This window comes from Pan paniscus, chromosome 19, assembly GCF_029289425.2.
Source record: "Pan paniscus chromosome 19, NHGRI_mPanPan1-v2.0_pri, whole genome shotgun sequence".
Taxonomy (NCBI): domain Eukaryota; kingdom Metazoa; phylum Chordata; class Mammalia; order Primates; family Hominidae; genus Pan; species Pan paniscus.
In genome coordinates, this window is record NC_073268.2 from 65,917,440 (window position 1) to 65,940,358 (window position 22,919).

Sequence of the window (22,919 nt, forward strand, 5' to 3'; positions counted from 1 at the left end):
AGGCCTCCTCAACCAGCTCTCCCGCCCCATCCTTATCCCTTATCCCATCAGGAGAGAGCTTCATTACCTGGGTGGCCTTGTCATTGGTGCAGCAGGTGAAGGCCCCATCAGCATCTCGTGGCCACTGGCCCAGAAGGTAGGAGCTGAGGATGGTGTCCAGGGAGAATGTACGCCGGACCTGAAGTGGCTGAGGCCTACACACTGACTTTTCTGGGGCCACCGAGCATGGGACGCTGGCTGCAAGAGAACACAGCCCACACGCCTTGCCATCAGCATGGAGGAAGGAGACGTGGCAATCACCTTCCTCTTCTAAGAGATGTGGCCTGCCTGCCCCGTCTTCACTCATATCCACCACTGTCCTAAAAGAATTTGAAGCAGCCTGAAACAGCACATATGGTCTGACAAGACTTTTCCTGACCTACTCAGCCAGCCTTTATCATGGGAAACAATTTATACCATTTTACTTTGGACTTGGATGTTACTTTATAAATGTCCTCTATCCTTTTCCTGCTCCTAATGGACTATGAACCGTGAACTCCTAGATCTCCACACTGAGTTTCCTGAGAGCAGCACTGTTTCCCATCATTAAAGATAAAACTGTAAGTGGATAAAAAACAAATTTTCTTCCATCTTTTATCTCCTGCCCTTCTTCCTCCCTGCAGCACCTTTGCAGGGCTTAGGCACTGCACAAATCCATCCCCTTAACTGAAGGCCTCCTCTTCCTCTTCATACTTCTTTCAGGACTGGTTGGCTCCCCAGGGAACCCCGGTGGCTGACATACTGGAACTACTTTCAATTATCGAGGATTGAGGAATCTAGTTTATGGAAACATCCAAGGTTTTTGGTTCTCTCCTCTGTCTCTGACTTCTGTCTAAATGGGACAAAAATAAAGCCATTATAAATCCATTCATAGGCCGGGTGGTGGTGGCTCATGCTTGTAATCCCAGCACTTTGGGAGGTGGGCAGATCACTTGAGGTCAGGAGTTTGAGACCAGCCTGGCTAACATGGTGAAACCCCGTCTCTACTAAAAATACAAAAATTAGCCGGGCGTGGTGGAGGGTGCCTGTAATCCCAGCTACTCAGGAGGCTGAGGCATGAGAATTGGTTGAACCTGGGAGGTGGAGGCTGCAGTGAGCCAAGATCGCACCACTGCACTCCAGCCTGGGTAACAGAGGAAGACTCTGTCTCAAAAAATAAATTAAATAAATAAATCCATTCATTTATTTTTACTTTGGTTAAAGCTTTCTAGAAGGAGGTAAAAGTTGAAACTGTGGATAAAATGTAAGGGTACTGGAATCATTTGGAAGTTGCAATCATCTAAGTTGACCCTGTTTTCCATGGCCACATTCAAAACACTCTACTATCTTAAGATCTATGGCCGGGCGTGGTGGCTCATGCCTGTAACCTCAGCACTTTGGGAGGTCGAGGCAGGTGGATCATGAGATCAGGAGATTGAGACCATCCTAGCTAACACGGTGAAGCCCCGTCTCTACTAAAAATACAAAAAAATTAGCCAGGCGTGGTGGCAGGCGCCTGTAGTCCCAGCTACTCGGGAGGCTGAGGCAGGAGAATGGTGTGAACCCAGGAGGCAGTGCTTGCAGTGAGCCGAGATTGCGCCACTGCACTCCAGCCTGGACAACAGAGCGAGACTCTGTCTCAAAAAAAAAAAAAAAAAAAAAAAGATCTATAAAGGCTGTTTCATTTAAACAGAATAAAATGCTTTCACATCTGTAGTAATCCCTTAATAATTCACGTGTATTTAGCACAGCAAAAAGAACTGTGAGCTGTAGGTATAAATAAACCTGAAGAACTTTATATTAAAAAGACACTAGGGCCGGGCGCAGTGGCTCACACCTGTAATCCCAGCACTTTGGGAGGCCGAGGCAGGCGGATCATGAGGTCAGGAGATCGAGACCATCCTGGCTAACACGGTGAAATCCCGTCTCTAAAAACAAAAAAAAATTACCCGGGCTTGGTGGCGAGCGCCTGTAGTCCCAGCTACTCAGGAGGCTGAGGCAGGAGAATGGTGTGAACCTGGGAGGCAGACCTTGCAGTGAGCCGAGATAGCGCCACTGCAGTCCAGCCTGGGCGAAAGAGTGAGACTCCGTCTCAAAAAATAAATAAATAAAAATAAAAATTAAAAAAAATAAAAAGACACTAAAAGGTTGGCAGTTCCTCAAAAAGTGAAACATAGAATTACCATATGACCCAGCAGTTCCACTCCTAGGTATATACCAACAAAGAACCGAAAGCAGGGACTTGAAGCATTTTTCACAATAGCCCAAAGGTGGGAGCAACCCGAGCATCCACGAATGGAGAAATGGATAAACAAATGCAGCACATCCATACTGTGGAATACTATTCAGTCTTCAAAAGGAAGGCAATTCTGACACATACTCCAATACAGGTGATGCTGAGTTAAGTAAGCAAGACAAAAGGACAAATATTGTGTTTTTCTTGAGGTATCTAGAATAGGCAAATTCATAGGGACAAAAAAATAGAATAGACTTTACCAAGGGCTTAGGAGGAGGAGAGGGAGTAGGAGTTATTGTTTAATGGATACACAGTCTCTGTTTGAGATGATGAAATTCAGGTTCTGGAAATGGACCCTGGTTATGGTTGCACAACATTGTAAATGTATGTAATGCCAGTGAACATAAGCTTTTATGGTTAAAATAGTGAGTATATATTTTACTACAATAAAAAAAAGGACACTAACTGACCAATATGGTGAAACCTCATCTACTAAAAATGCAAAAATTAGCTGGGCGTGGTGGTGCACACCTGTAATCCCAGCTACTTGGGAGGCTGAGACAGGAGAATTGCTTGAACCTGGGAAGTGGAGGCTGCAGTGAGGTGAGATCACGCCACTGCACTCCAGCCTGGGCATCAGAGCAAGACTCCGTCTCAAAAAAAAAAAGACACTAACAATACTACCTCCATTCTCCAAATTCAATGAAGCATTTACATACATTTTGCCATAGTTGTAATCAGTAGGAAATATGCTATATTATGTTCTGCTTGGTTCCACCTATTTCATATACCTTTTCCCATGTATTAACAATCTACATATTTGTTATTTTAAAAGACTGTATAATATTCCTCCAGGTTGATGTACACTAGTTTGCTTAGCCATTCTCATATTTTTGTCTTTTCTTTTTATTTTTTGAGTCAGGGTCTCACTGTGTTGCCCAGGCTGGTCTTGAACTCCTGGGCTCAAGTGATCTTCCTGCCTTGGCCTCCCAAAGTGCTGGGATTACAGGCATGAGCCACCACACCCGACCCATTCCTATATTTTTGAACATTTGAGGGATTCCTCTCCAATTTGGACATCAAAAATGTTACTATATGGCCAACTTTTACTCTGTGTTTTTATCTAATCCCTGGCATAGTTCTAGATCATTCTCACTCAGCCATCGTATATGTGCTTATTTAAAACAAGTGAATAATTTATAACTACAACAGTAGTAAGTGTGAACTGTAGAAAAGTCAGGAAATATATAAATATAAACAAACAGAAAAAAACCCTCAACTCTCAACACCCAGAGATAGCCAATGTTATGAGAAATATAAACTTACAGGTCTTACCTCTTCTGTGTGTGTGTATGTGTGTGTGTATATATACACTTTACAATTTAAAATGGGATTATACCGTACGTATTGTTTTGTTATATGTTTTTACCTTATAAACATCTTTCCAAATCAATATATATTGACGTAAAACACATCATTTTAAATGATATTAACATTCCTAGGTTAAACCTCTTCAAAGGCTCTCTTTCTTTTTTTTTTTTTTTTTGAGACGGAGTCGTGCTTGGTCGCCCAGGCTGGAGTGCAGTGGCACAAGCTCGGCTTACTGCAAGCTCCGCCTCCCAGGTTCACACCATTCTCCTGCCTCAGCCTCCCAAATAACTGGGACTACAGGCACCCACCACCATGCCCGGCTAATTTTTTTGTATTTTTAGTAGAGACAGAGTTTCACCATGGTCTTGATCTCCTGACCTCGTGATCTGCCCGCCTCAGCCTCCCAAAGTGCTGGGATTACAGATGTGAGCCACTGCACCCGGCCCAAAGGCTCTCTTTCAAAGACGGAGGTAAAGCCTTCATGTTCTGGTCCCACTTACCTGTCCTTTATACCTCACTCTTCCTTAAGGTCACTAAATCTCAGACAAACTATACTGCATACCATTTCCCACCCATGTCCCAAGCCTTCCCTCCTCTGAGATTTTGCATGGGCCCAGGGTTAAAATCTGTTCATCTGTCAGGGCCAGCTTTACTGCCTCCACTCCACCAAGCCTTCTGCATCCACTGGAATCCCCTGGAAGCAATGTCTTAGAATTTTCTGTTTCCTCAGTACTTTGTACTCTTCTAGTAATGAGCACCTTCTCTTGAGGAATAGGGTATTTGTAACTCCTAGATAATAAACAGCCTGAGGCCAAGGGCAGGCTCTGTGTATCCCCCACAATGTCTAAAGCATAGGGCTGGCAATTGGCAGGCATCTAATATTTGAATAAAATTGAAAAACTTTCACAAGAAGGGTCAACTGGCTCTGCTTTTACCAGGGGTTCTGACTTTGCATGCGTGTTCAACACACCCACTTGGAGTAAAGATCCCATAGCTGCTTGTCTTTTTTTCTCTCTCTGAGGCTCAGGTAGGCCCAACCTCTTTCTTACCCTTCCTGCAACCTTGTTGCCTAGTAAGTTGGTGACAGGCACGCTGGGTTCAAGGCACAACTTTATCTCTACACCAGCATTTCAACGACTCATTTTCCTAACCTGGGTTTAAAATCAAAAGATAGCAATCCAGATATTTCTGGGAGCTTCTGAACCACATCAGCAGCCAGCTCAGGCCAAAATGCTGTCCTACGGGCCTCCAAAACTGTCTATTAGAGTCCAGTGACGAGGCAGGGACTCTGGAAAGCGGATTTACAAAATTACATGACAGATAACCAAAGAGGCAGATGGGCCACGGACGAGCAAGTGATTGGCATAAGGGGTAGGATCTCATAATCCTAAAGGCTGCTTCATCACTGTTTCGAAGAAAAAGGAGTAGGACTCCAAGGCTGAGGGATAAGTGACAGGAGAAAGGTTTCCTGGAGCTGCTTCTCCCATGCCCTCATCTGAAGTCCCTGCAAAAATCTCTTTTAGATTCTTTCCTTACTGGGACCCTAAAGCTATCTCGTGTTTACGTTGTGCTTTCAAGTTTTGCCCCATCCCCACAAAGTACTTTGGTGTGCTGTAATCTTTTACTCTCCTGTCAGCTGTAAAAGGGGATAGGGAAAGACTGTTAAGGAAGACTAAGGCACAAAGAAGCTTAGTCTCTGATTAGACTCCTTCACTCTGTAAGTCAGCAGCAGTCCCAGATCTAAATCCAAGCCTCCTTCCTCCTAAATCAGTCTTCCAACTACTCACTGAGGCTCACATCCCTCTTCTATCAGGGACACCCTCTGAGGCTGCTGGGACACCTGCCTAGACACCTGGAGGATGAATTGCTTTTGTATTAATAGCTTCTTTTTAGCACCTAACGGAGGAGATGGCAGGCCCAATCCTATTGTCTCCAATGACCTATTTTTTGTTTTGCTTTTGTTTGTTTCTTGAGGAAGCCTTTGAAACTTGAAGTAATGGACTCTATTATCTCCTAGGGATAACTTTAACCCATTTTATATTAGTTTCCATCACTCTTCATATCCTACCCTATTCAATGAATCCAATCTCTAGGACAATAATCATAGGTGGTACTTTGCTCCCAGTACTCACAGGGCTGGGGAGCACCCAAATTCCTGGAATGTGATGTGAGAATCCAACCAACGCATTTTGGTAAACTCTACATTCTTTCTGGCTCCCTCTGACCAGTTATCCATTAAGACTCAGGACTCGGTGGGTCCTGACTTGTTCCTCCATATACAAAAAAATGTCACACAAATAGCAGAAAAGAAATAAAAAGGGGAAAAAAGGAGGGAGGGGAAAGGATTGAGGAGAAACCAAGGAACCCCCAATCCAGAATCTGCAGCCCCTGACTCCCTCTCCCCTGGCAGATATGCAAGGATCTTACTACATCTAAATCAAACAGGAGGACTTGCCTCAGTTTCTTTTCCTTAAATGAAGAGACAGCTGGGCCTCTGCCTTATTTCCACAGAGGCCACATCCTGGCGCAGGGTGCTGGCACAGCGCCTCGCTGGCCATGAGATGACAGAATTACCTTCTGTCTCAGAACCCTTAGCAAGGCTCCACTACCCTCCCAACTCTCCAAATTCTTGGCATGTCCCAGCTCTTTTGAGGAGACGAAAATACCATATTTCCTTTAAGCCTAGGAAATAAGGGAGGGGACTTTTTTTTTAAATTAGATTTTAATAGCTTAAAAAAAACTACCACTTATTTCACAAACCTCATCGCAAGTGGTTTGGTAAGCACCTGCTTCTTTGGACATCAAAATTGGTTAAGGGCTAAACCAAGGTGTCAAACTTCCCCCAAATGCAACATAAACCAAAGCCAAAATGAGACAATGACATGTCTCGTGCCACCCTTGAAGGGGCTGCAGGCTGGTGCAGCGTGGCCACCCCAGATATCTAGTAGGAGCTAAGAGGTGGGGAGGGTAGGTCTGACTACAGCCAACGCCACCCAGCCTCACTGGGCTGGCTCTCCCTCTGGCCTAAGTTACCTCTGAGGGATGTTATAAAGAAATGAAGAGTTGCAAATACACTTTAAAGCCTTAGTTAGAAAGATTATGTCAAATCAATTAATGTCCTTTAGGATTGAAGGTGTAGGTGAAGGAGTCCGGAAAGAGGAGACTACCCAAAGACGTGCAGAGTAAGCCCTAGCCCCTCTATCCGTAGGCCTACACTCTCCTGGGCCCCTGGGAAGATGCCCATTTTTAATGTCAAAGCCCTTTCCTTTACTAGTGACAGTCTAACCCAGGAATAAGTGATGCAGGGTAGAATACAAAGCTGCTTGCAGACCGGAGCATCAGCAGCTTCAGGTCAACACTTAAGTTCTGCTGCCCAGTGAGATTGACCTCAATAGAGAACGTCCCCTAAGAAATCTTCCAGGTGAGCCTAGTTGAGATAGAGGCTCTTGGGTTTATCCTCCATGGGCATACCGGAAAGATCTGGGCATCGGGTTCTGCCCTGCACTTGTGTGATTATTGTTAAAGGAGAAGCAGCATTGAGAAGTCACAACGGTTGCTTGTGGTTGGAAGATGAACTGGTTTCATTTCTGGAAAGTACCCCTCTCAGATTTAGGAAATAGGGGAGGGAAATACGACAATAGGCTTCCCTATCAGAGAAGAGAAGCCCATATCATGACAGGCCATGACAAAGCAGCAGGCTGTTGGGGCACCGGCTGGGTGGCTGCAGGAGGGTGGAGTGTCCTGTTTACAGCACCGTGGGGTATTATCAGCCCATCACATGCAGCAGCCTCCACAGCCCAACCACCTGGTGAAGCACCCTGGCACCAGGCCAGGCCATTTCACCATGCAGCTGAGCAGTGGCGGATGCTTTGGTTCTTGGGCAACGGCAAATGGAAAAAACAAAACAAAACAGCACACACAGGAGATAAGAAGCCTTAGGTGCTATCTTCCAGAGCCACTTGGTCCTGTCTCACAACTGCTACACTAGTATGGCTTTAGAGAGAGGGAGCTATGAGTGGAGAGGGCCAGCGGTCAAGTATCTGCCTGTTGGGGGAAAGTCAACATGGCAGAAGGCACACAAACGGCAGATAAGACAATGAACCAAGAGCAAAAGATGGGCCTGGCACACTGCAGCAGACTGATGCCTTTGGTAAGCAGATTTTTTTTTTTTTTTTTGAGACGGAGTCTCACTCTGTCCCTCAGGCTGGAGTGCAGTGGCGCGATCTCGGCGCTCATTGCAAGCTCCGCCTCCCGGGTTCACGCCATTCTCCTGCCTCAGCCTCCCGAGTAGCTGGGACTACAGGCGCCCACCACCGCGCCCGGCTAATTTTTTGTATTTTTAGTAGAGACGGGGTTTCACCGTGTTAGCCAGGATGGTCTTGATCTTCTGACCTTGTGATCCGCCCACCTTGTCCTCCCAAAGTGCTGGGATTACAGGCGTGAGCCACTGCACCCAGCCTGGTAAGCAGATTTTGAGCACTCACTACGAGCCATCTGTCTGTGATAAACACTGGAGGAGTAAGACAAGAACCTGCTGATGAGATTGAAGTGAGCAAGGCTGATGCAAATTCTCTCTAAGTGCCAGGCTACCAGGCACGACCCCCAGGGGATACTCCCCTAGGAAATGCTTTTTCAGAAGGACCACCAATTTGTCTCTGCTATTCCCAATATCCCTTGCTGAAAATCAGCTCAGGCCTGGCCACACCAGCATATCTCCCCAACAGGTACCTAAAGGAGAAGGGTGACAGCTCTTAGAAGAAGGGCAGGAATGGCATTAGAGGAAAGACAGTAGATAATGCAGGAACTGAGAGGCATTGTGGCTGCTCTTCTCAGCGTGACCAGAGATAGACTGTGGGGTAGAGGCTTAGCACTTTACAAGGGGAAACAAGCCCCTGACCAGTGGGTTCTGGGCATCTAGGGGACGTGCTCCACTTATTTCATTATCTTTGGGGTGATATAGGAGAGAAAAGCCTGTGAAATAAAGACAAGGCTACTCTCCACCCATCGTAGTTATCCCAAAATACCCAAGAAGGACTACAGAAGGAAAATGAGAGAGGCAGCCAACGAGATCTTACACATGGCAAAAACTCAACAACTAGCTGGTTCAACAAACAAGTTATGAGTCATTTTCTCATGGCATCAAGACTTGAAGCATTATTAGCACTAGTCTTCTCATTTCCCCTGTTTTTTGTTTTTATTTTTTATTTTTTGATCTCACCTCTCCCCTTAAAGAGAAAATAACTTATAACAGAAACTATGCACATGCTAGAAGAAAATGCAGATAAACAAAAACTGAAAATGACCAACTATGCATGCCCGCACTCAGAGATCACCACTTTGCTCACCAATCCTGATCTCTCTCCATGCACGAGCCTGCATATGTATTTTTAGTAAAATGAGGTCATATTATACATGCTTTTCTACAACCTGTTTTTTTTCAGTCAGTGATCTTCACTTAAGGAGGAGAAGCAGGCAGGGTCAGAGCAGTGTGGTTAGACACAGGAGGAACAGATCCTGTCCTGTCCTGTCCTAGTTGTGATACAGCATTTCTGTTAGAGGGAAATGTTAATCTGGAGTTAGAAGAGCAAAGTAAAACAGAAATTCAGAATTTCTAAACATTTCCCCAATAACAGGTTTGCAGTAAGCATGGGAAGTTCCTGCTAGCAGCTTCACAGGGATTATTTTTCTATTTCAGCACATTTGTTGGGATTAAACAGGGCAGGCCGTCTTCTGAGCTCCCTGTGGTCCAGTGCTGCTTAACTGCTTAACTAGGGATGGGTGGGTTTTGTGGGGAAGTTGTGGCGAAACTGAAATTTCCAATATGACTGTACAAGAGTTAGAAGCCCTCCTTGGAAAGCCCAAGGAGACCCCATCCATCCCAGCTGAAAAAATTAAATCTGGAGCTGCAAACACTTCTTTAAACAACACTTCTTTCAATAGCTATCCTTAACAGGTAGAAGAAACTAAAGAAACTACATTAGAAAGAAAGAAGAAAAATGATAATATCCCATGTTATCCCTACCAATAAGACTACCCCAAATGAAAAAAAGAGTGACGATATTTGTACACACATGAAAAACTTCTCAGCCAGGCTCTCAATTAATTACTGACTCCATATTTAAGTGTACAGCTTAAGTGAGAGCCACTGAAAGCATTTCTGGCTGTGTGTCCGACTTCCCAAGATGCAGACCACATCTGTAGGCAGCTGGAGAGACAGGCCAAGAGAAACCCTTCTGGAGATGTCATTGTGGGAAAAAAATAAGGAATACATTGGCTCTTTGTAACAGTAAGGAGAAAAAGGGTGAACCCAAAGTCTATGTGTGTATATAAAAAGAGTAGACAGCAGTTACTTAGACATTTGTTCAATTCTTAAGAAGCTGCAGTTAGAAGAAAAGGAAGTGGTGTGAACTTTTCACCTTTTATCTGAATTCTCTGAAGAGGAGTTCTGTAGGATTTCAACATCCTTAAAACAAAACACTAGCAGTTACTGATTGGAACATACTTTCCTTTGGGATCTACGTGGCCTTTGCAAGAATAGCATAAATAGCACATAGCCTAGCCCCTATCTCTAAAAAAAAAAACCTTACTCCATGGTTATTTGGGAGTGATGGGTTTCTGGAGGGCTGTTTTAAACTCAAAGGACAGGCATAAACCCTTTGAATCTTCACTTCTCACAGGAATCTGATTCCCATCAAGTAGGAAAGAAATCATGAAGCCCAGTCAGCTCTTAGGTAGTGTTTTAAGTAAGGTGAAGGAAAAACAAACATTAGGGAAGTTCAAAGACAAAAAATCCTACAAGAGGACAACCATGATTGAAACTGTCCTCTGATTTCTGTTATGGGTATGTGCACCCCCACAAGCTCATGAATTCTCTTATGGAAGAGAGGGCTGAGCTTCCAAGGTGATGCAGGGCCTATGACACACCCCCATGTAGACAGGTGAACTGATTTCTCCAAGGTCATAGAAAAAACTGAGACCTTTTATTACCCAAACAGAAGATTTCTGAAAGTACATTTCCTACCCTGTGTTTTGTTATCAGACTCAACTATGTCATGACCTCCTGGCACCCTTGGTTCAGGAACTACTCCGTGGGTTGGAAGGGTCTATTCCTTTCCCTTGCTAGAAACCAGGATGATCACACCTGGGTCTCAGGAACACTAGTATACCCATTGGGCATGTTGGGTGGGCCAAGGTAGGAAGAGAACAATTTAAAAATCAGGGATTGGCCAGGAGTGGTGGCTCCTACCAGTAAGTCCAGCACTTTGGGAGGCCAAGGCAGGAGAATCGCTTGAGTCCAGGAGCTTGAGACCGGCCTGGGCAACATAGCGAGACTCCACCTCCAAAAAAAAGAAAAAAAAGGCCAGGCACAGTGGCTCACGCCTGTAATCCCAGCACTTTGGGAGGCTGAGGCGGGCGGATCACAAGGTCAGGAGATGAAGACCATCCTGGCTAACACAGTGAAACCCCGTCTCTACTAAAATACAAAAAAATTAGCTGGGCATGGTGGCGGGTGCCTGTAGTCCTAGCTACTTGGGAGGCTGAGGCAGGAGAATGGCATGAACCCAGGAGGTGGAGCTTGCAGTGAGCCGAGATCGCGCCACTGCACTCCAGCCTGGGCAACAGAGTGAGACTCTGTCTCAAAAAAATAAAAAAATAAAAAATAAAAACAAACAAGAAAAAATGTTTTATTAGCTAGCATGGTGGCACGACATGCCTGTTAGTCCCAGCTACTTGGGAGGCTGAGGTTGAGAGGATTGCTTGAGCCCGAGAGGTTGAGGCTGCAGTGAGCTATGATTGTGCCACTGCACTCCAGCCTGGGTGACAGTGAGACCCTGTCTTAAAAAAAAAAGGTTGGGGGGGGTCCCTTTTCCAGTGAGGAAGGTAGAAAGCAAGTGAAAGAAGGAAAAGGAAATCAGAACAGGATTAGAGATAACTTTCGGATAATCAAAATAATTTCTGCTTTATGAACAAACCATGACTTATTTTTGGCTCCATTCAGTTTGCCTTCTCCCTAACTTAAAACAAACTGCCAGACAGCAGCATACAGTCATCACTCGGTACATGGGGGATTGGTTTCAGGACCTCCTGCAGATACCAAAAGCTATGGATGCTCAAGTCCCTCATATAAAATAGTGTAGTATTTGCATATGACCTATGCACATCCTCCCGAATACTTTATTTGTTTATTTATTTTTCTTTTGATTCGGGTTTTTGCTCTGTTGCCCAGGCTGGAGTACAGTGGCATGATCATAGTTCATTGCAACCTCAAACTCCTGGGCTCAAGTGATTCTCCATCCTTGGCCTTGCAAAGTGCTGGGATTACAGGCATGACCCACCACAGCCTCCCGGGTAGCTGGGACAACAGGTGCGAACTACTTTGCCTAGCTAATTTCTAAATTTTTTGTAAAGACAGGATCTCCCTATGTTGCCTAGGCTGGTCTTGAACTCCTGGGCTCAAGCGATTCTCCTGCCTTGGCCTCCCAAAGTGCTAGGATTATAGGTGTGAGTCACCTTGCCTGGCCTCCCTGCAATCCCACACTTTCTCTCTAGATTACTTATAATACCTAATATAATGTAAATGCTATATAAATAGTTGTCATACTGTATTATTTAAGAAATAATGACAAGACAAGAAACCAGGCATGGTGGCTCACACCTGTCATCCCAGCACTTTGGGAGACTGGGGCAGGAGGATCACTTGAGCCCAGGAGTTTGAGACCAGCCTGTGCAATATAAAGAGACCAGATCTCTACAAAAAATTTAAACAATTTTAAAATTTGGTGGTACATGCCTGTAGGCCCAGCTACTCTGGAGGCTGAGGTGTGAAGATTGCTTGAGCCAAGGAAGTCAAAGCTGCAGTGAGCTGTGATCGCATCACTGCACTCCAGCCTGGGAGACAGAGCGAGACTCTGTCTCAAAAAAAAAAAAAAAAACAAAAAAAAACACACACACACAAGAAAAAATAAGTCTGTACAATTTTTTCCAAGTATTTTTAATACTCAGTTGGTAGAACTCACAGATACAGAACCTACAGATACAGAGGGCTGATGGTATATGTTTTAGCAACTGATACTCAAGTTAAAAACCTACAAACGTTGACAGAATTTGATGGCCCCATTTTGTTGCCTTCCCTCCAGTGATTTCAAAGGCCAAAAGACAATTTTTTGGTTATTCTTCTTTTGAACTGCTCATGTCAACACTCACATCTATTAGTGTTAATTCAGAACTGGCTTTATGCAACTCCCAGAGTAATATCTCTATCAGGAAGAGTTGTCAACAGATGCCAACACCACTGGGCCAAAGGTCATAGGGAACAGAAGATTTATATAATCCCAAAGTATTACCCAGAAACCACTTACAAAGAGAATAATGTACTTTTATAGCCTGGGGGCTACCATACCACCTCAAGTGATCCAACTGAGCCTGACTAGCAGTGGACATTCTGGCATTATGTATCTCCTAAAGTGACATTTTATGAAGTACATAGCTTTATCCATGAGATGTTCTTGTCAGAAATGTTTAACCTGAATCTAATCAGGCCCCAGATCTAACTTCCCATTTACAGGAAATACAGGGGATAGAGGAGCAAGTTAGATACCACCATGAGGAAACAGAAAAATCCAGTGTGGGAAAACCAGAGACAATTGACATGTTTTCAAAATGTTAGTCACAAAAAACAAATACAACAAAACAAAGAAACAGGAATGGGAAGTAGTTCCAGATTGAGAGACTTTTAAAACAGACATAACCAAAAGGGGACTTTGGCTGGGTTCTGATCAAAAACAAAAGAGCCATCAAAGGGGAAATTTGAAAATGGACTAAATGACATCTCTAGTCCATTTTTGCCTTTGGCAAAGCCACAATTACTTTTGCACCAACCTAATAGATGATGTCATTTCATTAGGTATAATGATGGTATTATGATTATGGAGAAGGATGTTTTTATTCTCAGGAGATGCCACTGTTATGAAGTGACAAATGTCATGATATTTGCAACTTACTGTCAAATTGTGCACCCAAAAAAGTGCATATGGATGTATATATGTGCATATGTGGGTATGTCTAGACACACATATACATAAACAGAAGGAGAAAAGAGAGATAAGACCATTGCGGCAGAAGTTATCAATGAGTCTAGGTGAAAGATAAATAGGTAGACATTGTGCTTCTAACTTTTCTGTAGGTTTGAAATTTTCCAAAATAAAGTTGTAAGAAAAAAAAAAATACCGGCTTCATTTAGGAAGACAAATTCAAATCACTCCTCAGAAAGGACCTAAACCCTTTAGCATTTCAACATTGGCAGGTTATAGCCAAATTCAACTGGGTCACCAGACTTCTAATTTGGGGGACTGAAGGTAGGCAAGGAATAAAAGCATGGATAAGGCTGAGGCAAGGAACTGAAACTCACAAGATGTAAGTTAATGCAAGGTAGAATCAAGATACTAAGTGAAAGAGACACTAAACTAAATTAAGAAGTGTCATGTCATCCCAGGAGCAAGACCAAGACTATAGGCAGAATTAAGAGCTTCCTATAAGTCCAGAAACATGGCTGGAGTGGGATATAACCTCAGATATACACAGCCAAGTGGCCCCTCGGCATCCATTTGTCATGATTGCTCTTCAAAAGGAATGCAGAAACCAGAGAGATCCCAGAGACAGAGGTAAAAACAGCTAAACGGAGGGGAGCTTGATCCCAAGGGGGAAGGAAAATGAATTAGAATTTATCGGTAGTCTTCCTTGCAGGTGCAAACATGAAGGACAGTAAAAAGGCTTTAGTTAGAATAAGAGGGAGTCTAGCTAGATAGATAAAAGGTTGAATGAGGGTGGCTAGAATCCGCCTCTGAACAGCCCCAGGAAGAGATCATTACACGTCCCCAGCTGTCTCAGTTATTTACCCTTGAAGACAGGAGACTGTACGCAGATGAGTTTGGGCCTCCTCTAGTTCTAGAATTCCCCAACTATTAAAGGGTAAATAAGAGATGGCTACTGATCAATCAACTAAATTGAAAGCTCAGAACCCATGCTATTACTTGGGGCAAGGTAAGTAGAAAAAAAAAAAAGGCACAAAGTCAAAGGGAGATTTGCCTTACCTAGGCTGATCAAACAGCTGTGTTGTGGGCTCCCAGATGATCTCTCCCACCTCCTCTACCAAGCAGGAGAATATAAATAGCACTCAGTTTACCTGTGGCTAGCCACAAGCAGAAGTCTGGTCACATGACTGGGCAAGCTGGGAGTAACCATCAAGTAGACATGAACACTCAGAGGGCAGGTTTGCTCTCTCGCTACAGCTCACTAGGTTGGACTCTGTCAGGACCCTCTGCTCCTAACCCTGACTGATTCATTTTGCTCTGGGCTATGGGGAGGAAGTTGGGGGGCACTTATAAGGAATTATTCAAGTTCCTCAGGGCTAGAAAGGTCACAGTAATAGAATTTGCTCTGCCTTCAGGATCAAAGATCCTAGCAGAGTTATTCTTCTCAACCCCCCGCATCCTTGAAAATCTGTGTGAACCATCTCAACCCACTTGCAGAAAGTCTTCTCTGATCATCTCCAACTCCTTAGTCAAGCTCTATCTACTTCATGCCCCCAGCTTCAAAAAGGGGAGATACCTTAGAGACCACAACATCCCATCTAGTGGTTCCCTGCCCGGGCCCTGATATTTTGGAACAAACCTCAAATCAGTGGCAAATTCCCATGCTGAGCTCTAGCTGTGAAAGAACCCCAAAGTGCACTGGGCAACATTCCAGGGCAGACCCTGTTTTGAAGCCCTGGTCTTGCTGGTTGTTCAGATTTCCTAAGGGAAGCTCAAAGGTTATGTAGTGCCTCCAGGGTAAACCTAGTCTGAAAAGCAAGATTAGATGGTCCTTCCAGAAAGAGTGTTGAAGATATCACATTGGAAAGATTCCTCCTACCCTCAATATATGCTGACAGCTTCATATCAGAAGGATGCTTATGAGGTCGCCTCTCCTGTGCTTCCAGATGCAGAGGAGTGGGTGGCAACACCACTGGAAGGTAAGTTATAGCCTCTTCCCCTGTATATGATGGGCTTTGAATCTGTTCTGAAATCAGGGATGCTTAACAGTAATGTCACCTTCTTTTATACTTAAGTAAAAAGGCTTAACCTCATGAAGCAAAAAATTGATCCAGGGAAACACTGGTACATTAATTACCAATAAGTCCTAACCAAACCTCCAAGAACTAGAAGGTCCAGGCTCAGTTATGATGGTCCTCTCTGAGCAGACAGCATTGCCATTTGCACAGCAGCTCCAACACACACCTCTAAGCTTCAGACAACCCAACAGGAATTTGAGGGCAGCCTCTTCGCATCCTCCTGCATCTTGCCCTGATTCTGGTTGGCCACTACCGGACACTTATGTTAGAGGAGGAAAGAGCCTGAGGAATCAAGAGAATGGTGGGGGCAGTGTGTATAACTTCATCACTGCCTAAGGACAAAAAATCTAAGTATATAAGCTGGGGTAACAATATAGTTAGTGCTCATGGATCTATTTCATACAACTAGCTGGGCCCCTGAAAAAAAATCTTTTGATGACAACTTAACCATGGTCAGGATTAATTAAGTCTAAGGTACCTACAGTTAGGCATTTCAGATAAAGGATGCACTCTAAAACTAAAGATTTTCAGGAAAATGTTTTCTCTATGTTAAGAATTCGAGTGGGACACATTCATTCACCTACCCCCAACTCTGACAGCTGGGGGAAAACATCAGTAAGCAAAAATGACAAGAATAATTCAAGGGCCTTCAAGGAGTACAAACAGATGCATAACATGTGGTTTGGTGTGAGAGGAAAGGGGCTGGCACACGAGCGGCAGTGTCTGAACCTCTAGCTCTGTCTGCTTAGCAATGATTACCAGATCCACCCCTCCTTGGGCCCTGTGGTTAATGAAAGGTTTTCAGTGACTAAAAATGAGCCATCTCTTTGTGCATGAAGTTGTAACTCCTGACCTACTTGATACAATGTGCTGCACTGAACCACGCAACCTGCTCACTCACAAGGCGGTGGGTACAAACAATCGACTGGTACGTAGCAGAGGAAAGCTCTCTGGCCTAGGCGTATACCTGGCATCACTTTGTAAACCAAACCCACTCCTTTTTCCCTCAGATCTCGACTATATATATATGAGGTAATAGTCCCCCATGGCTCTGGCGCAGCAGGGCCTTCCATTTTCATGTATTTTAAGAAATGAAGGCTGGGTGCAGTGGCTTACACCTGTAATCCCAGCACTTTGGGAGGCCAAGGTGGGCGGATCACAAGGTCAGGAGATCAAGACCATCCTGGCCAACATGGTGAAACCCCATCTCTACTAAAATACACAAAAAATTAGCCGGGCATGGTGGCATGCGCCTGTAGTCCCAGCTACTCGAGAGGCTGAGGCAGGAGAATCGCCTGAATCTGGGAGGCAGAAGTTGCAGTGAGCCGAGATCGCGCCACTGTACTCTAGCCTGGTGACAGAGCAAGACTCCATCTCAAAAAAAAAAAAAAGAAATGGAGAGAGTTGAGGGCAGAACACAGTGAGAGTGTTTCTTAGTCTAAGGAAGCACTTTCTCTAGAAAGTTCCTGGCCATCCTGAATATGCTCAGTGTGCTTCAGCATATATATAGCTGCAACCCTGCTGACTCCACTGCTGGGTCAATGTGAGGCATGGACTGGGCTGGGACACACAGCAGTGGGCACCCAATCAGCTCTCAGAATCTGATGCCAACCTGGTCCAGCTAGAGTAGTAAGGACCAGCTATGGTCTCCTAAGAGGTGGCCTACTATAACGGTCAATACCTGGGCTCACATCCTGCTTCCACCCCAATGTGCTATGTGAACTCAGACTGATCACTTAACTTCTCTGGGTGTCAGTTGTTCCATCTGTTAAATGGGGAGAGTAAGATATGTTATCAGGATGTAGAAGAAAATTTCCATTCCAGAGAACTCCTAGTGCAGTCAAATTAGTCTCACATATATCCATGTGTTAAGTATCTTCTTTGGAAATAACTTCAAATTTATAGATGCAAGAATAAGAACAATACATAGAACACTCATATAATCTTTACACAGATTCGCCTATTAACAGCTGCCCCATTTGCTTTACTGTTTGCTTTCTTCACATGCACTTTTTCTTACACATGCTCAAACACGCCCACATGTCCACACACAAGACAGACACTCACATGCAGACACACACACACACACTTTCCTTCATTGAGTTTCCTTGTGTGGTGTTCTATTTGAAAAGAACAGGGAACTACTGGAGGAGGGGAGGATCAAGATGAAGAGAAAGCGAAGGAGGCATGCTATTTGGTGATGGTTCCACAGCTCAGTTCCTTTTTCTTTGCCAACAATGCAAACAGCAAGCACTCAGGTGTTCCTGCTTTAGAGATGAGCTATTACTGGCTGGGCATGGTGGCTCACGCCTGTAATCCCAGCACTTTGGGAGGCCAAGGCAGGCGGATCACCTGAGGTCAGGAGTTCGAGACCAGCCTGGCCAACATGGTGAAACCCCCATCTCTACTAAAAATACAAAAATTAGCTCGGCATGGTGGCAGGCACCTGTAATTCAGCTACTTGGGAGGCTGAGACAGGAGCATCGCTTGAACCCAGGAGGCAGAGGTTGCAGTGAGCCAAGATTGTGCCACTGCACTCCAGCCTGGGCAGCAAGAGCAAAACTCCATCTCAAAAAAAGGTGAGCTATTACACGAACAGGTACCAGAAAAAGTGCTTGGTATATAAGATTATTAGTTACTACTTTTTTAAAAACAACAAACCCCACAAAAAACAACAAAGCATTTATATGAACCATGGAAACAGCTTTATCATACAGAAGCATTTTTGTAATATTTGTTGTAATGGGATTTTACCTTGTGAAGTTGGGAAATAACTAGGAAAGAAAGGTTTCGGCTGGGTACGATGGCGCACGCCTATAATCCCAGCACTTTGGGGGGCCGAGGCAGGCGGATCACCTGAGGTCAGGAGTTTAAAACCAGCCTGGCCAACATGGCGAAACCCTGTCTCTACTAAAAACACAAAAATTAGCCTGGTGTGGTGGTGGTGTGTGCCTGTAATCCCAGCTACTTGGGAGGCTGAGGCAGAAGAATCGCTTGAACTCAGGAGGCGGAAGTTGCAGTGAGGTGAGACCACGCCATTGCACTCAGTCTGGGCAACAAGAGCAAACTCTGTCTCCAAAAAAAAAAAAAAGCTGGGCGCGCTGGCTCACACCTGTAATCCCAACACTTTGGGAGGCCCAGGCAGGTGGATCACGAGGTCAAGAGATTGAGACCATCCTGGTCAACATGGTGAAACCCCATTTCTACTAAGAAATACAAAAATTAGCTGGGCATGGTGGCATGCGCCTGTGGTCCCAGTTACTCGGGAGGCTGAGGCAGGAGAATCGCTTGAACCAGGGAGGCAGAGGTTGCAGTGAGACGAGATTGCACCACTGTACTCCAGCCTGGCAACAGAGCAAGACTCGGTCTCAAAAATAAATAAATAAATAAATAAATAAACAAACAAGAAAGAAAGGTTTCACACAGCACATGGTTATTAGAATATTAAAGACTTCTGGGCCACGCACAGTGGCTCACGTCTGTAATCCCAGCACTTGGGGAGGCTGAGGTGGGCAGATCACAAGGTCAGGAGTTTGAGACCAGCCTGGCCAATAATGGTGAAACCCTGTCTCTACTAAAAATACAAAAAAATTAGCCGGCATGGTGGCGGGTGTCTGTAATCCCAGCTACTCAGGAGGCTGAGGCAGGAGAATTGCTTGAACCCGGGAGATGGAGGTTGCAGTGAGCCAAGATTGCACCACTGCACTCCAGTCTGGGCAACAGAGTGAGACTCCATCTCAAAAAAAAAAAAAAAAAAAAAAAGACTTCCAGGCCAGATGCAATGGCTCAAGCCTGCAATCCCAGCACTTTGGGAGGCTGAGGCAGGAGGATCACTTGAGCCCAGGAGTTTGAGACCAGCCTGAGCAACATAGTGAGATCCCATCTCTATTAAAAAAAAAAAATTCTATACAGAGTATGCTTTGCAGGTAAGAGTGGCTTGTAATCTACTTGGGAGGGTTAGATAACCTCCAAGAAGTCAATTCTCCGTGATACGTAGTCCCTAGATGGAGCTTTCTCCCAGAGTTCAAGGCCTTGCTATTTCCCTTACTGGGCACATGCCTGTCTCAGAAGAGCACTATCATACATTACAATGACTCCACTTTCAGTTAATCTAAAGCTAGGAGAGGGAGACATGCTCAGACAGATCCTGCACCCCCCAGGCTTCTTTCCCACTAGAAGTAGGGGGATGGTTACACCAGGGGTCCCTTACAGAGAGGACTAAGCTATTATGGCACAATGCCACTTGCATCTACCCCCACCCCTGCCATAGGAACACATCACCCACATGTATTCCCAGGTGCTTTTCTGGGTTTCACATCATCACACATAAGAATCCTTTTCCTGTAAGATCTATCTTCGCATGTCTCCCTAACATGGCCTTGCCCCAAGCTCAGTAACCATGACCACCCCACAGAGGCAGAAAAATCTGGTCTGCCTCCTATGTCCTATCTGTCCCTGGTTAGCTACTCTTTCTACATGGAAATGGCATATCTCAAACCAGCTGGAAACACTCAAAAGCCGCCACCATATCACACACATAATAATGTATTAATAGTAACCATCATCTTCCAACTACTCACACCAAGTGAGTATTTATGGTGTGGATAGTCACCTTGGGGTGCTAAAGGAAGAAACGGACTTCTTTGCAGCCCAGTTTCCAATTCTTTTTTTTTTTTTTTTTTTTTTTTTGAGACAGAGTCTCACTATGTCACCCAGGCTGGAGGGCAGTGGTGCAGTCTTGGCTCACTGCAACCTTCGCCTCTGGACTCAAGCGATTCCCCTACCTTAGCCTTCCGAGTAGCTGGGACTAGAGGAAGGTGTCACCACGCCCTGCTAATTTTTGTAGTTTTAGTAGAGATGGGGTTTCACCATGTTGGCCAGGCTAGTCTCAAACTCCTGACCTCAAGTGATCTGCCCGCCTCGGCCTCCCAAAGTGCTGGGATTACAGGTGTGAGCCACCACACCCGGCCCCAATTCTCTTTTGCTTAGCTTAACAAATGAATCTTTGCTCCTGGAATACAGGTATATAAACAGAGAAGAAACAAATGCTGGAGGTGTGCTGGGCAGGTGGCAGTAGATGCCAGCCTGAGACAAAATTCACAACGGACTTTTTCTGCATATGTGGGAAATGCCCTTTGCCTAATTAAGCAAAAGGGGTTTATTAGTCATTTGGTGTTGGACAAGAACTTCCTTTCTGGGCCTCAGTTTCCTTATCTGCAAAAACAATGAAATGCCACCTGCACCTGCAGGACTGTTGTGAAGATGCACGAAAACATTTGAGAGTTCCCATCAGAAGCACCACAGAGCTAAACAAATGGAACATATTGTCAAAACCAATGAAGGCCAGGCACGGTGGCTCACGCCTGTAATCCCAGCACTTTGGGAGGCTGGGGTGGTTGGACCACCTGAGGTCAGGAGTTCGAGACCAGCCTGGCCAACATGGTGAAACCCCGTTTCTATCACAAATAAAAAAATTAGCTACTTGGGAGGCTGAGGCAGGAGAATCACTTGAACCTGGGAGGTGGAGGTTGCAGTCAGCAGAGATTGTGCCACTGCACTCCAGCCTGGGTAACAGAGTGAGACTCTGTCTCAAAAACAAACAAACAAACAAACAAACAAAAAACCTAATGCTATCTATATTCTCCATTTCCCTGAAAAATACAGGTGAATTTTTGGGCCTCTTAGAGTTGAGATTCAGAGACTCTTTCTTTCTACAGAAGCAACTGTTTTTGTCTTCCTCTATGAACACGGAACTACTCCAGATTCCAATAAGAAAGAGTCCAGATGCTGCTCTCAGCATTAAGATGTGCACACCCCCCATGGATGTGGTTCACATAGCCCTTCTCTCCCCAGTTGCTAAATCCAGACTATGTCATATTGTGAAAGCCCTCTGGCTGCATCCCCTCTATCATGCCAAATGCTATCCACTCCCACCCCAACCCCACCCCTGGCTTATGTCATATCTGATGGGCAGGAGTTAAGAAGACAATCCCCAAACAGGGGCTGTGTGGCAAGTTTTCCACCAGCCTGCAGCTGTGGGGCAGGGAGTGCACGTGTTATCAGGAGTGGTTTTCCCAAAGCCACGTGGGCGACCAGACATGCACAGAGCACAGCAAACTCTTTTTTTTTTTTTTCGAGATGGAGTCTCGCTCTGTCACCCAGGCTGGAGTGTAGTGGCGCCATCTCGGCGCACTGCAAGCTCTGTCTCCCGGGTTCACACCATTCTCCTGCCTCAGCCTCCCAAGTAGCTGGGACTACAGGAGCCCACCACCACGCCCGGCTAATTTTTTGTATTTTTAGTAGAGACAGGGTTTCACTGTGTTAGCCATGATGGTCTCGATCTCCTGACGTCATGATCCACCCGCCTCAGCCTCCCAAAGTGCTAGGATTACAGGCGTGAGCCACCGTGCCCGGCCAAGCACAGCAAACTCTTAAAGGGAAGGGAGTGTGGGGTAGAGAGGAGAAGAAGGGGAGGGAAGAGGGGGTAAGAGAAGCTGCCTATGCTCCCAATCACATTTTCACTCTGTTCAAACTTACACCCAGCTGGGCAGGTTAAAACAGCCGTTTTCGGCCAGGTGCAGTGGCTCACACCTGTAATCCCAGCCCTTTGGGAGGCCAAGGCGGGTGGATTACCTGAGGTCGGGAGTTCGAGACCAGCCTGACCAACACGCAGAAACCCCATCTCTACTAAAAATACAAAAATAGCTGGGCATGGTGGTACATGCCTGTAATCCCAGCTACTCGAGAGGCTGAGGCAGGAGAATCGCTTGAACCCGGGAGGTGGAGGTTGTGGTGAGCCGAGATCGCACCATTGCACTCCAGCCTGGGCAACAAAAGTGAAACTCCGTCTCAAAAAAAAAAAAAAAAAAAAAAGCCATTTTCACTAAGCCACCAGACACATGGTTGGCAGCCTTCAAGGCAAGGAACACAGACTCTGTGGACAACAGTGTAAGTGTCCAGGGCCTGCGAAGTGGTAACAAGCATCTCTTTCTTGCACTTCCCTATCTGGTGGTTGGTGGGAGAAGAAATAGCAGTGCCTGCTATCACAGGATGGTGGCTGGCTTGGGAGAGGGGCGCTTTCAGCCTGATCACACCTCTGAAGCCATCCTAGGGCCAACAGATAATTCTCCTCCTTGGCCTAGAAAAGCCACTGATCCAGATTTTGTTTTCCTCCATCTTCTTGCT

At 45.3% G+C, this 22,919-nt stretch overlaps 1 protein-coding gene across 4 annotated transcripts in view; it reads right to left on the bottom strand.

Annotated features, from left to right (window-relative positions):
- The window catches only part of FAM117A (family with sequence similarity 117 member A), a 78,429-nt gene that overhangs the window by 22,286 nt on the left and 33,224 nt on the right, over window positions 1–22,919 (bottom strand). For 3 of the 4 annotated variants that reach the window (XM_055101267.2, XM_055101266.2, XM_003818038.6), the window contains one exon: window positions 68–237. The exons of the other annotated variant lie outside the window; for it this stretch is intronic. Coding sequence is in view for 1 of the 3 variants with exons in the window: in XM_003818038.6 (XP_003818086.2) it covers window positions 68–237 (170 nt within the window). In the remaining 2 variants the exon portion in view is untranslated. The remainder of the gene's footprint in view (window positions 1–67; window positions 238–22,919) is intronic. 4 annotated transcript variants of the gene reach the window in all.